This window comes from Globicephala melas, chromosome 5 (genome assembly GCF_963455315.2).
Source record: "Globicephala melas chromosome 5, mGloMel1.2, whole genome shotgun sequence".
Lineage (NCBI taxonomy): Eukaryota > Metazoa > Chordata > Mammalia > Artiodactyla > Delphinidae > Globicephala > Globicephala melas.
This window is the reverse complement of record NC_083318.1, coordinates 37863949-37877750: the sequence shown is the minus strand read 5'-3', so window position 1 is coordinate 37877750 and position 13802 is coordinate 37863949. Positions and strand designations below refer to the sequence as shown.

General features: G+C 55.6%; 1 protein-coding gene across 2 annotated transcripts in view; it reads left to right on the top strand.

Annotated features, from left to right (window-relative positions):
- Positions 1 to 13802, top strand: part of WDR1 (WD repeat domain 1) — a 39761-nt gene that overhangs the window by 2949 nt on the left and 23010 nt on the right. For both annotated transcript variants that reach the window (XM_060299157.2, XM_060299158.2), the window contains exons 3-4: positions 7909 to 7999; positions 12501 to 12648. In XM_060299157.2, the coding sequence (XP_060155140.1) occupies positions 7909 to 7999; positions 12501 to 12648 (239 nt within the window). The remainder of the gene's footprint in view (positions 1 to 7908; positions 8000 to 12500; positions 12649 to 13802) is intronic.

Here is a 13802-nt window from a genome sequence, read left to right as displayed (position 1 = left end):
GTGCCCAAACCATATTTGGGTTTCCCATGTGTCTGTCCCCAGAACAGCGATGCCACTCCCCAGCTGGTCAGGCCCCAACCTTGGACTTCTCTTTAGTTCCCCCTTCAATGCCGTATTTAGTTCTTCAGTGAATCCTATTGACTCTACATTCAAAGACTTAAGAATCTGACAGAACTACTCATCCAAGCTACCATGCTCTCTCGCCTGGATTGCAAAAACAAAAGGCCAAACTGGTCTTCCACCCTGGCCCTCCTCTAGTCTGCTCTCAGCACCACGGCTGGGCCAGTTGTATTAAAATATGAGCTCAAGTTGCTCCTTTGCTCTCCCCGACCCACCGAGGCTGATAGGGCCTTGCTGTCCAGCCTTGCACCTTTGATCTCACCTCACTGCTCACCTTCTCCCGCGGGCTCCAGGCACCCCGGCTTCTGTGCTCTCCGTGGAGCACGCTCCAGATGGGTCTCAGGACACGGGCATTGCTGTGCCCTTTGTCTGGATGTTCTTTCTTCAAATAGCTGCATGGCTCGCTCCCTGTCTTGCTTTATGTTTCTGTTTAGATGTTGCCATGTGGCAGGGGCCCCTCCTAAATAGCGCTCCCATCCTGGCCTTCTCTGCCCTTTGGTGCTAATGGTGCATTGGGAGCCAGCCAGCGAGCAGCCACCCTAACCTGCTATGTCCTGGCCTAGCACAGTACCTGGCATGTAGTGGGTGCTCAGTAAGTCATTTATTGATTGAAAGGCCTTGAAAGCCAGGCTGTGTCGTGGAGATAATAGGCAGCCACTAAAGGTTTTACTGCATGGAAGTAAGAAAGGCTTAGCCTGGTTCAGGCTGCTGGACCTAAATTGTGTGGCATCTACCTTTATTAACACCAAGCAGGTATCAGACCCTTGCTGACCTTCCACTTGGAGCCACGGCTGTCATTCACTTTATTTCCTTAAAAGTTGTTTTGTGAACCCAGCATAATGGCACTTAAGCTGGTAGAAAAGAGTGTTTCTTATCTATTTTCTTTCAACACATCCGATTGCCACACCTTGGAGAGGAAATTCTCCACAGTTAAAAGCATGCAGTGATGTGGCCGTTCAGAAGGGTATTCCAGAAGGAGGGAACCTGATACATTCTTAACTCTAGGCCTGCATCACCTAGATGTAGTCTGGGAAGGTTCCTCCCAGTGGCTATGAAGGAGCCTGTTCATATTCTGAACCGCCCAGGATCACTTCCCTGTAAAACAGCTTTGGCAAGTGAGCCTCCCGGCAGAGGCCCCTCCACTGCCAGAAGCAGCCAGCAGATTTGCTACAAGGGCAAGTTTGGGGCTTGCTTTTTAAAATACCCAGTCCCTAAATTCCAGAACTAATATATATATTTTATATACACACACACACACATATGTGTATACATACACATATGTGTGTGTGTGTGTGTATATATATATTTGGAAAAAATGATTTATATAAAGTTAAACTCCAGGGAGCGCAGTGTTTATAGCAGTTTGACGTTGCTCTGCTTCCACTCACAGGATCAGTGGACTCATCTCCTTGAACAGAGTATAGACCAGGTTGGGAGGTGTTGAATTTGAGTGCTGAGTTTCACGCAGAATGATCTGCTGCCAGTCATGTGCAGAAGGGCCCCTTGTGCGTCCCCTTCAGGTGGGGGAGAAGGACTGACCTCGTCCCTTCTGTCCCATTGCACGTGCCTCCGAGTCCCTGCCGCGTGTCCAGGATGGCCGCCGCCCGGCGGGGAGCGCAGACACAGAAGACCCGCCTGCGCGGAGCTCGCTGCCTCGGGTGGGAGTGAAACGGGCCCCCGGGTGACAGGAGGAAGTGGCGTGTTTGATTACCGCCTGGACAGAAAGTCAGCAGCAGGCAGCACACGTGTGGATCCAGGGCAGGGAGAGCACTGAGGAAACGGGCTCCGAGAAGGCCCCGGAGCCGAGTGGAGCCCGAGTGGTGGGGACGTGCCTCACTGGCTCCCAGGCCAGTGGCCCTCAGGTGCTTTGGATGTGACATCAGTGTCACCCCCTCCCCCGCCCATTGCCAGTCGTGGTGCGGCCCCCCACGTGTCAGCTGGCTCCGGGTGGGCACTTCCATTTCTCTCTCCTCCACCCTTCCCCCTCCACCTCCTTTACTTGAGCCCGAGTTAATCCTGTTACAAGTATTTATAAGCACCTGCTTTGTAGTGAAGCCCATGCCTAGTTCTGGAGACACCCCAGCAAAAGCCTGTCCTCACGGAGCTTGCAGTCTCCCAGGGAAACCGACACTCAGTCGGGACTGATGCTGAGAGGAGGAGACGTGCCGTGAGGACTTCTGAGCAGCTGGGGGCCCAGGAAGGGACCAGTCAGTGGAGAAGGGGTGGCGAGAGGGCCCCACACAGGTTGTGGAGTTTTGTGGTTGGAGTACTGGGGTTGGGGGGAGTGACAGGCAGGCAGGAGAGGGTGCGGGGCTCTGGTGCTGTGGGCCGGGCGGCTCTGAGACAGCCCGGCCCTGACCAGAGGCCACCAGAACCTTGAAAAGTTTCAGCAGATAAGCAGTGCGGTAGAGAACTGGTTCTGTATCTAAGGGAGGCGGAAGGGAGACCGGTTAGGAAGCTGCTGTAAGATTAAGGCATCATCAGCTGGTTCATCCGATCCTCAGTCTTGGTGTTGCCCACACACATTCCATCTTGCCGAGCCCTGCCCGCAGCCACAGTGCCCAAGATTAAGTCAGTGGTTCTCAGTGAAGCGGTTTCGCCCCCGCTTCCACCCTGCTAAGGGATGCTTGGCAATGTCTGAAGACATTTTTGTGCTACTGGTATCTAGTGGGTAGAGGCCAGGGTGTTGCCAAACATCCCACAATGCACAGGGCTGTCCTGCAGCCCAAAGTGTCAGCAGAGGTGATTGAAGAACCCCAGTAGGTAACATTCTAACACATCAGGTTAGCGCTTTAAAAGAAGTGTGTCCTGAGTGCTTTGGGAACAAGAGGGAAGGACCAGCTGTGCCACAGAGCCGCAGGGAAGGCTCCTGGAGAAAGGGCACTTTTGAGTTGGGTTTTGGAGGGTGAGTAAGAGTTCTCCAGGAAGGGCATTGAGACAGCAGAGATGGGGGGAGTCTAGACAGGGAGTACAAGTGCATGGAGGTTGGAAGAAGTGGTGAATCAGACCTGGGCCCTGCCCTCTGTGGGAAGCTTTGTGGATATAAGAATGACATGTAGTCCAAGGAAGAAAGTACTAAGGGCAGTGGGGAGGGAGGTTAGGGAAGGTAGTGTGAGCTTTCTGGGCTGGGAGAGATATTTCCAGCTTGGAGCATCAGAGAAGGCTTCTTGGAGGAGGTAACCTTTGCTTGAGGTTAAAAGATAATTAGGAGAAGGTTATCTGGGACCGGGAAGTAGGGAAGATATTCCAGACTGAGGCAGATAAAGGGAAGAGTCACAGCTAGCGATCTGATAGAGGAGGGACGAGGGCGGAATGGGAAACGGACTTTGGACCGTAGGTCCAGACATATGGCTGCGTTCCTCTGGGTGAGAGGGAGCCTTGAAGGTTGAGCAGGGCAGGCTGATCGCACTGTGTATGAAGTCACTGGTTCACTGCTGGACCCTGGGCCAGCCCAGAGGAGGTGCAGGTGCGGGGAGTTCTTTGGAGGAGTGAATGTACAATGCTTGGTGTGTTCTCACCACCCTCTGAGGCACTGTGATCAGGCTGAGCCTCTGGATTCGGACCTGCAGGTCGGGAAGCGCAGAGGTTTGTGGAGCTGCCTGGCAGCCGGGTTGCTCTGTAGTCATTCGAGTTGAGCCCTCGTCGCCAGTGAGCAGAGGGCCCTGCAAGTTGTGTTTGCTGCACAGGTCCCACCACCAGCGCCTGCTTTTAGGAACTGGCTGTGTTTAGAAAGCCAGTGTTCTGGAAACTTAATCCTCCTGAAGGTCGTGCTCACTTTGCCTGGTTTGGAGGAGGCCCAGGTCCTTCTCTGGAGGCCTCCGCAGTGCCGTGTCCCCAGCTTCAGTGGTTGGGCGGCCTTCCCGATCCGTGATATGTCCATTGGGTTCACAGGGGGCCAGGTGTGCCGTGGCAAGCTGCCATGCGCTGTGGCCGGAGCCACCCCTTAACCTTACCTGTAAAGTGCTGTGGTGACCTCTGACCTCAGCACCTGAGCCTCAGGACAAAGGAACGTGAGAGAGCCTTGAGGGGCTCTTTTACTGACTTCCCCACTGTGTTGTGGAAAGGTGTGGGGGGAGATTGCTTAGCTTGCTGCTGGGCGGGGGCTCCGCGCACAGGTGGGAGGTGGGCGTGGCCTCCTCCTCCAAGGCACCTGCACTGCTGGGCCCTGAACCAGCCCTCTGCAATGATGCGATCAGAGTTGGGACTTAGAGCCTGGCGGATCAATGGAAGGCAGAGGGGTCAGTTCGAACGACATTGTCAGGATATTGTCCCGGTCCCAGGAGGGGCAGGAAGAACTGGATGGAGTCTGGCTGGGGCAGAAAGACAAGGTGGGGTTGAGAGCTGTTGCAGAAGATGGGACAGGGCTGGGGCAGGCCTGTGGGGTTGGGGGGTCACAGGTGGGGGGCAGAGCAGGGACAGTTCCAGGGTAGAGGGTGAGGGGCAAGGCTGAGGTGAGCCTGGGGTCTCGGTGAGATGACAGGAGGTTTTCACGGGCTCTGCCTGCCTCTGCCCATATCTGCTAGGGACCCACGGGCCTCAAATGCCAGGGCTTCCTCCTGGTTTCTGCCTGAGGTCCCTTGTCCCCTGATGGGGGCAGGGCAGGAAGGAAGTCCCAGGGGAGGGGCACGCCAGCCTCGCACCCTCTGGCAGGGCAGAAAACCCAGCCCTGCTCTGAAGGTCTCCCCGCGGCTCCTGGAGTTGGCTTCCTTCCCTTCCTGTCTCATTCCCCGTTCCCGAGTGCTATCCCAGATAAACTGCACACCCCAAATCCTGTTCTGCCTGGAGACCGTGGAGGGGGGAGGGGAAGAACTGCTGCCCACCCTGAGTGTCTGAGTCCTGACCCTGCTGGTCTGTGATGAGCCTGGCCTGCAGTGGACACGTTGGGCACAGGGAGGCATCATCTTTGGCTCAAGCAGCCGGCCTCCCTGTGTGCAGAGCAGCAGGGAGGGGTTGCTCCTGGTTGGATGTATTATGTTCTTTATGTTCAGCCTGGAGAACTTGCCCCCAGTTGTATTGGGAATACGGAGAGGTGCTGTCTCATCCAGCCCAGAGCCTGCTAGAAGGCCGAGCCTGCTGGGGATGACCCTGGGGTTTCACTCATCCTGACCTTTTAGAGGCAGAACTTCCTCCCAGAGCAGCTGCTGACTCATCTTCCACCAGCCACCCACTCACCCTCTAAGGGCAATGCCAGGCTGTACATCCAGCATGGGCATTGCCCTCGGGGGGATGGCTTTCCCATCCGTAGTGCCCACATGTGGGTGTGAGAGTCCTCGGTCAGCCTCGAAATGGACAACTGAACAAGAGCCCTTGTGGTGGCCTGGCCACAGACCGCTTTTGCCAGCTTCTCTGTGAGGGAAGTTGTCTCCGTTAGAATGTTCGGGTACAAAGGACTAACCTGGGCAGGGACAGGTTGGGTTAGACGGACGTTTAATGGATCCTGGGGGTCATCATTTTATTGAGGCGTAATTTAGGTACAATAAAATCCATCCGTTTTAAGTGCACAACTTGAGTTTTGACAAACTGATACTGTCCCATCACCACCGCCATGATCATGGTACAGAACGTTCCAGTTACTCCCAAAAGCGCCCTCTTGCCCCTTGCACTCTGTCAGCCTCTCCACCCTCCCCCCAGACCCTGGCAGCCCCGACCTGCTTTCTGTCACTGTGGGCTTACCTTTCCTAGACTTTGATCAGAAAGGAACCACGCAGTGTGTTCTCTTTTGTGTCCGGCTTTGTCACTTAGCGTAGGCTTTCGAGGCTCCTTCCTGTGGTTGAGGGTGTTTAGCAGTTTGTTGCTCTCTGTTGGCCGAGTCGTGTTCCGCTGGATGAACATTGCGGTTTGCTTCTCCAGGCACCTGTGGGTGGATGTTTGGGTTGTTTCCACTTGGGGGCTGTCACGAACCTTCAACCACGTGTGTCTTCTTGTGGACATGCGCTTTTCTCTTGGACAAATACCTAGGAGTGCGGTCGCTGTGTTTTTGTATAAGTGAATCTTCATAGATAACACGCTGGACTATTTTCTGACTGTATCATTTTGCATTCCCATCAGCAATATATAAGCATTCCAGTCTGTACCCCACCCATCCTTGCCAGTGTTGGTGACATCAGTCTTAATTTATTGACTCTAGTGAGTATGTCATGGTTTCTCATTGTAGTTCTGATTTGCATTTCCCAGAAGGCTAACGACATTGAGTGCTTTTTCATGTGCCTGTTTGCCATTAAGAATATCTTTGGATGCCTGATATATTTCTAATTTCATTAAACAAATGTTTATTCTGCAATGGATTAATTTATGAACCACGTACATACTGTATCATATGATGCTGAGTGTTAAGTCCTAGGGGGAAAAGGACTATGTAAACTTTTTTCCCCAAAAAAAACACTTATTGAGCATCTGTTATTTGCCAACTGCTGTGATGGCTAAAGAGATAAATGCACATGAAGCAGGTCAAAGAAAAGTTGGAGGAGAGGGGCAAGAAGGCCAGGGACTGGTATGTCATAACTGCCTTAGGGGCGTGTGAACTGCTTTGCAAGCACAGGAGAGAGAAGCACAGGAGGCTTCGCGCAGGTTTCCCCTCAGTTAGGCCTGATAAGTGGGTGTTAGCGGTCAGGGAGAGGCGTTGCTGGCGAGGGCACGGCATTTACGGAGACAGGGGGCTTACAGGAAAGGCAGGAGTGTGGTTGCCGGGGCTAGATCTTAGGGGGCGCTTCTCCGGGCTTACTCTGGTGGGATGGGGGGCGGGATCCAGTGGCCGGGAGGCTGAGTAGAGTCCAGGCCTCTGACCTTGCCGAGGGGCATAAGGAGGGGGTGAGGGGGGAGACAACGGGGTGGTCGTAGAGGTGGGGTCAGTTGGGGGTCAGGTTAGGTGTGCCTGCAGCAGCCTCCCTGGGACCCGATGTGTCCACAGCCTGTGGGAAGCTGCCTCTTTTCCACGGGCACTTGGCTCGCGGAAAGCTGTCAATGGGTATCAGGGATTAGATGGCTCGGTCTTTCTTCCCTCCTGGGAGAAGGCTCGGCTGTGGAGACAGATGGAGAGCATCTCACAGCACATGCTCCAGGTTTGCTGAGAACCGTTGGTTGTGTGTGCAGGGGTGGAGGGAGTGCCGTGATCTACTTAGAGTAAATTCTACGTTGAAACCTTACTGCTGAGTAGCAGAGATGCTCCTGGTCCCAGATGCTGGCCCTGTTCTTGCTGCAGAGTCCAGCCAGCCTTGGATTTGTGCCACAAAAGGCAGTTTCCCAAACAAGGGATTTGGACGAGGAGAGGCTCCTGGCTGCCTGCCCCCCTCTGTTGCCGCATCTCCAGGCCAGAGGCTCTGGTTCGGGTCAGACACTGCCTGGCAGCCTGTGATAGAGTTGGTTCTGAACAGGGGAGACCTGCTTTGGGGGAACTGGACTCAGAGAAGGCAGCAGCAGCCGGCAGCTCCCCAAAGTGGGAGAAAATGAGAGTCATAGGTTTTTTTCTAATTTTTTCTAAGTTTCTAATGAAACTTGTATTTCCTGTATATATTTCACAAGTACATATTTGCTTGTACTCTGGCAAGGAAGGAAAAGCAGACAAAGGCAAGAAAATCACCTCGAATTTTATAAAAGAGTTAAAAACTACCTAGAATTCTATCACTCAGGCAGGTAAGTATACTTCTGGGATTTTTTTATGGAGGTTTTGACTTCAGTATTTGTGTGTGTGTGTGTGTGTTATTTTCCCGCCCAAATCCATTAATCCAGAGAGCGGAAAGCAGTTTGCCTGCTTCTTGGTTCCCTGTGTTCATTCTGGTCTCCTCCCTGCAGAACCCGGCCATTGCTGACATCTACACGGAGCACGCCCACCAGGTGGTGGTGGCCAAGTACGCGCCCAGCGGATTCTACATCGCCTCTGGAGGTACCTGTCTGTCCTCGCGCATGGCTCCTTGGTCCATGTGGTGTGCCGCCCCCCTCCCCCCAGTCCTGGGGCCAAGCTGGGTGCCTGGCTTGGGAGGGTTGGGGGGTGGAGGAGGCAGGGAGGAAGAGGGAAGACCCTCCAGGATGGGGATGGCAGGTGGGGCGAATGTGATGAGTTTCAGTTGGGGCTGACAAGGAGAGGGTAAGCCAGCAAAAAGCCCCTTTCCAGAACTCTAGCTGGCCGTGTTCCAGCTGGTTCCAACTCGGAGGTCAGTGGAGATGCTCACGTGAGGTTGGCTGGAGGCCTCTGCGGGCAGCTGTACCGTGATGTATCGGAGCCCGTTTTGTGTGTGTGTGTGTGTGTGTGTGTGTGTGTTTCTGACTTGTAGCTTTGTCTCATGTCACCTTTTGCTGTTCCGTTCCCTGTACCGAGCACACCGCCAGCCTCAGGCAAGCACTTGTTCCATTGGTGGTCAGGGCCTTGGCTCCATCCAGCCGGGCTGGGCAAGAGGAGGGACATGAGCTCATCACATTGTAGGATGCTCTATTCACCCGATTCCTCGAGGCTGGTCTTTTACTATTTACAGATGAGAAAGGGAGGCACACAAGTTAGCGTGGCTTACCACGAGTCTCCCATTCGTTCATTCGTTCATTCATACACTCAGCAGATGTTGGCTGTCTTGCCTGTGTCCAGCCTGGTCTCAGGCCCCATGAAGAGCCAGGTGGATGAGCTGATGTGGGCCTCATCAGCCTCCCTGGAGAGTGACAGAAATGAGCAAATTGCTGAAAGAACTAACGGCCAGTGGGGGAGGGCCGGGATCATACACCCCGCTGGCCTGTTGTCTACAGTGCCCTCACTCCCTGCATGGCAGGCAATGCAGACCTGTCCCGGAAGGGGCCGCCCCTTCCTAGCTGTGCAGCCTTCCTTAAATAACTTACCTTCGTGGGCCTTAATTTTCTCTTCTGTAAACTGGGACTGTTAGTTCCTACCAGATCGGTTTGGGGAGGACCCGGTGCAGCAATGCATGTACAATGCCTGGGGCAGCCCTGGCACTGGTGGGCACCACAGGGGACCGTGGTGTCTGTCACTGAATGCCCGGACGCACCAGGGTGACAGGCGTGCTGGCTGACGGCTAATGCTGGCCGCCTGGGGTTGTGTGTGAAGGGTTCGGCCAGGAGCTGGCACAAAGTGGTCACTTAATGATTTTTATGTTTAGACCTACTCTGACTCCATCTGTAAAACTTGCTCTAATTTATGTCCTACGATTTACTCTAGCCCTGTGATTTCCCCGCCCCCCACCCCTGCCTGCGAGCAGAACTCCCCTTCATTTAAAGCGCCGTGATTTGGGCCTCGTGCCTTCTAAAACCGTGTCTTCTCAGGAGAGAAGTGTGCTTGGCACAGCTTCCCTGGCTGCTCTCTGAGCTGTGGCCCGGCTGCTGAGTCACTCACGAGCCCAGGCCTGCCCTCCGGTTCCCAGGCAGGTAGTTTAACCAGACAGGAATCACGCTCTTCAAATGCTGGTGCACAGACCGTTGCAAAGGACAGTCCACAGAAGTAAAGGCTCCATCTGACGTTTTCCTCTCCTACAAGCGCCCTGACTTGGTGGGGGAAGTGAGGGAGGTTGGGCTGCAGGCAGGCGTGGGCGGTGTATTTTATGTTTCTAGCGAGCTGGCCCTTTGAATGGAACAAAGACTACAAAACATTTACTGCAGAGATTAGGGCTCTGGGCTAAACATAAAAATAGTTTGGTGTGTAGGGTTTGGAGATGAGGTGCTGTGCCCTCTGGCTAAGTGGGTTGCCCGGCACCCGGTGTGCCTGGGGTGGGGCTGGGGTCCCTGAGGGCAGGGGTCCCCATACCTCGGGAACCCTGCAGTCACTCCCAGACCGGTTTCCAACCTCAGATCTGCGAGTCTTTAGATCCCTGTAAGTCTGGCTGGTCCACGTTCTGCAAAATGATCGAAACTTCTGGAAGGCCCGTGGGAGGAGCCCATGCCAGGGGCTGGACCCCCAGCTCTGAATGAGACGGCAGTCTGTGCCCTGGGGAACCCTGGGTCCTGTGTGATGTTCTCAGGGCGGAGCCATTCCGGGGCCCGATTTCCCTTTCTAGGGGATCTTCCCAGGCTGCGGGGTAGAGGCTCTCGTGGATAGGGTTCTCCGTGCCCTGAGAAGGATGTGAGGGTTGCTCAGGTGAGGCACGTGGGAGTGGAGACCAGGCTGCAGAGCCAGAGCAGGTGTGAGCAGAGTACGCCCCCGCCGCTGCTGCCCCAGCAATGCTGGTGTGTGTTCCACACCAAGGCGGGGTGGGGGGCAGACTCACCACGAACGGCCATTACCGGATGCAGCTTATTGTCCGGGAGGAGACCTGTTCCCAGTGGTGCAAGGAGGCCCTGCTGGAGGGAAGGAGCCCCTTCCCCGCTGTCACCTTGCACTGCGGTGCTTTTCTCCGTAGTCCTGTAAGTGCGTGGACGTGTGTGTGTGTGTGTGTGCGCCAGCAGATGCCTGGTCTGTGCTGCGCCCCCAGCACCTGGCACAGGGCCTGGTACCCAGGTGCACCTTGTCAGGGCCGCCCTCATCGGATGGGGCCTGAGTGCCTGGTCTCCAAGCCCCACTGTCTGTTTCCAGCCCCAGCTGCTTCTGAAAAGAATCAAATGCATGAGTTGGGCCCATCAGAAGAGGCTGATGGTCCGGGCAGGGAGACAGTGGGAGAATGACTAGGATGCCTGGCCTGGAGGCGGGCTGAGCTGAGGGAGGTACAAGCGGGTTACCCGTTGAGTTCAAGGGGTGGAGAGCGGCTTCCTGCTGTCTAGGGGTGGGGAGGGGAACGGGCTCGGCCTTGTGCCTGCAGACACTGTGTTCTCCATGACTCCATGTAGCACCCTGCGCTGACCTGAGCACGGGGACCACACAGCCCGGCGTGTGCATGAATGTGAGCACACGCGTGAGTGTGTGTTTCCTTCCTGCACACACAGTGCTCCTTTTCTGGCTCCGGCCTCTGCCCCTTCCTTTTCTTTCCCCGTTGGCCCATTTGTTTAGCCAAGGGACTTAACTGGCTTGGGTCAGCCTTGGAGCTCGCCTCGGGCCGCGTGCCAGGCAGTCTGACTGGACCTCATCCAGAGGCCAGGGCCCCCGGGACCCCCTCATGAGTGCTGTTCACAGGGAGGCTAGCGTCTCATCTGTGCCACGGCGGACGTGAGCCCCGCGTGTTTGCCCACGGGGAGGGGTCTCCAGTGGCTTTTGCAGAGCCTTAGTTAATTCACTGACAGTTAGAACTAACTGTAACTCGTTACAAGTGTCTGCGGTGTCCTGGGGGCTAGTCTAAGGCTTTATACGTGTTGACTCATTTTATCGTCACAGCAGCCCTCTGGTGGCATGTTATCCCCCCTCTTGTGGATGCAGTTGTAGGTGGTGTTTTAGGCCTACAGAGCCGTGTGGGGCAAGGGCCATGTCTGCAGCCGATGCCCACCCTCGACTGGACCCGAACAGAAGTTGAAAGCTGTTCCCACTGGAACAGTCTGTAGACCTTGCGTTCAGTGCTAAAGTGGCCAGGGGTCCTGGATACAACTCGAGCTTACATGCTGGGGGGAATTGGCCCAGACCTACGCGGGGCTGAGGTCTTAGCCTCGAGTTAATTTAAAATGCTCCAGTTTTCCTCCTTATTTGGGAAGTCAGTGCTCAGTTGGGAAGGGGATGTGTCGGGGTTGGTGCTGGGAACTTGGTGATGGGATGGTGGTGGGGAGAGAAGGGGGTGTTACTTTATCACCGATCTGCTGCAAATGCTGCAGTGAGAACAGGCCTGGCGTCAAGTTCTGCCTGTAGCGAGACTCCTTCCAGCAGCCACCTGCGTGTCTCACAAGAGGGTCTCACTCATGGCTCAGCCATGAGTGGTGGGATGGTGCCTTGCTCTACCGAGTAGGGGCTGCCGATTGCCCAAGTCGGGGAAGGAGCTGGGAGGGAAATGGGGCCTGCAGACCCAGGTGGGGCCCCCGTGCGGGACCCAGCATGCCCCAGCTGCCCAGCTGCACACACAGCAATGCCCTCGTTTGTACTGGTGACTGCAGCCCCTGCACGGGAGATGCAGTGTCACTAGTACTGTCGTGTTTTACAAATGAAGATCTTTAGTTCCTGAGTGTCCCGGGGCCCGTATGCCAGTTAGGGAACCCTCCAAGGAAAGGAATACAGTCATATCCCAAGCTGCTTCCTGGGCGGCGGGGAGGAGTGGGGGGTTGCCACCGTGCGTCCCTGGGCTTCCTGACACCCATGCAAGGCTTGAGATCCCTGTGATGCCTGGAGAAATGCAGAGACCCCCTGTTGGTCCTCATGGAGGCAGCAGGCTCTGATTGGCGGTGGCTGGGTGTTGTTTATCTGATGAACACACACGCCTTCTCCCAGCTACGCCCGGCCAGCTCCAAAACCCTGGGTGGTGCTGGGTGGCCATGCCTTGTGCCCACGTGGCCCCGGCACAGTGGTGAACGTGGCTCTCGCCGCCCTGTTGTGTCCGCAGATGTATCTGGGAAGCTGAGGGTCTGGGATACCACGCAGAAGGAGCACCTCTTGAAGTATGAGTATCAGCCTTTCGCTGGGAAGATCAAGGACATTGCTTGGACGGAAGACAGTAAGAGGATCGCAGTGGTCGGGGAAGGAAGGGAGAAGTGAGTCTGGCCTCGACCCCTCCTGCCTGTGTCCCTTGCTTTGCTTTCTTTCCCGCACGCCCCCGGTGGGAGGGGTGCGTTGACGTCGGTGCAGCTTGGACTGGTGTGTGCTGAGTCCTGTGGGTGCTGGGCTTCCTTCAGGGTGGACTTCGGCAACACACAAGGGAAAACCACACGTAACCACGGGAACCCCCAGGGTTTGTCTCCGGGCCCAGGCACCTTCTCTGATCTGATGTCCTTGGCCCTTCACCTCCCAGAACCCCAGCTGTCCTGCCCACGATCCAGGCAGCAGGAAGCAGGAAAGGGAGCAGGTGAAAGCGATGCAGCTCCTAAGAGTGTTATCGGGTCCCTCCCAGCAGCAACGCCACGACCACACCTGCCGAGAGTGAGGCCGGATGTGTTCCCTAGTTGGGCACAGCCCATGGCCACCTTACTGAGGAGGGAGAAGGGGCGACAGGACGCTGGGTGGGCGGCCCCGGGGGGCTGCTGCACTCACGGAGCCAGTGACCAGCAGGGTCAGTACCACAACCCAGGTGTCTTATTCCGAGTGCAGTCAGGGTTCCCTCCCCGGCACCTCTGCCGCCCTCAATCACTTGTACTTGTCAGACACATATCTTTGTTTCCCTTTCCTAGAGGCTCCTCGTAATGTGTGTTCTGATAGGTGTTCATTCTTCCATAGCTTTTCTTCAGGTCATTCCTGTTGGTCACAAATGGTAACCCAAACAATACATTTTCGTTGACTGTAGACTGCTGGCTGACAGCAAGGCAGCATCTCCGTTCTAGCAGGGGATGGTAACCAATGTGTTTCCTGGTCCCCAGCCCAACCCCAACCCGCCCCATCCACTCCCCCGCCCCCCACCCCTTATTAAAACTGCTGTGAAACTGATGAAGCCTCGAGCTGTTCCCTGGCAGGTGCTTTTAAGGCACCTTCATGTGGGAGGCTCCTTGGGTCTGGGCCATAAGACACAGACGTGCAGTCCCTTCCCAGAGGCACTTGGGACTGCTTCTGCTTGTTCTCCTATCCTTCAGACAAATCCTGGGTGCCGTCAGTGTTGGCTCTTTTGGGGAGCGTGTATGAAGCACAGTCGTGAGCAGGGCTGCCCTGCCAGCACCACTGCCCTCTGACTGCTGGGGACACAACTGCCCGTGGTGAC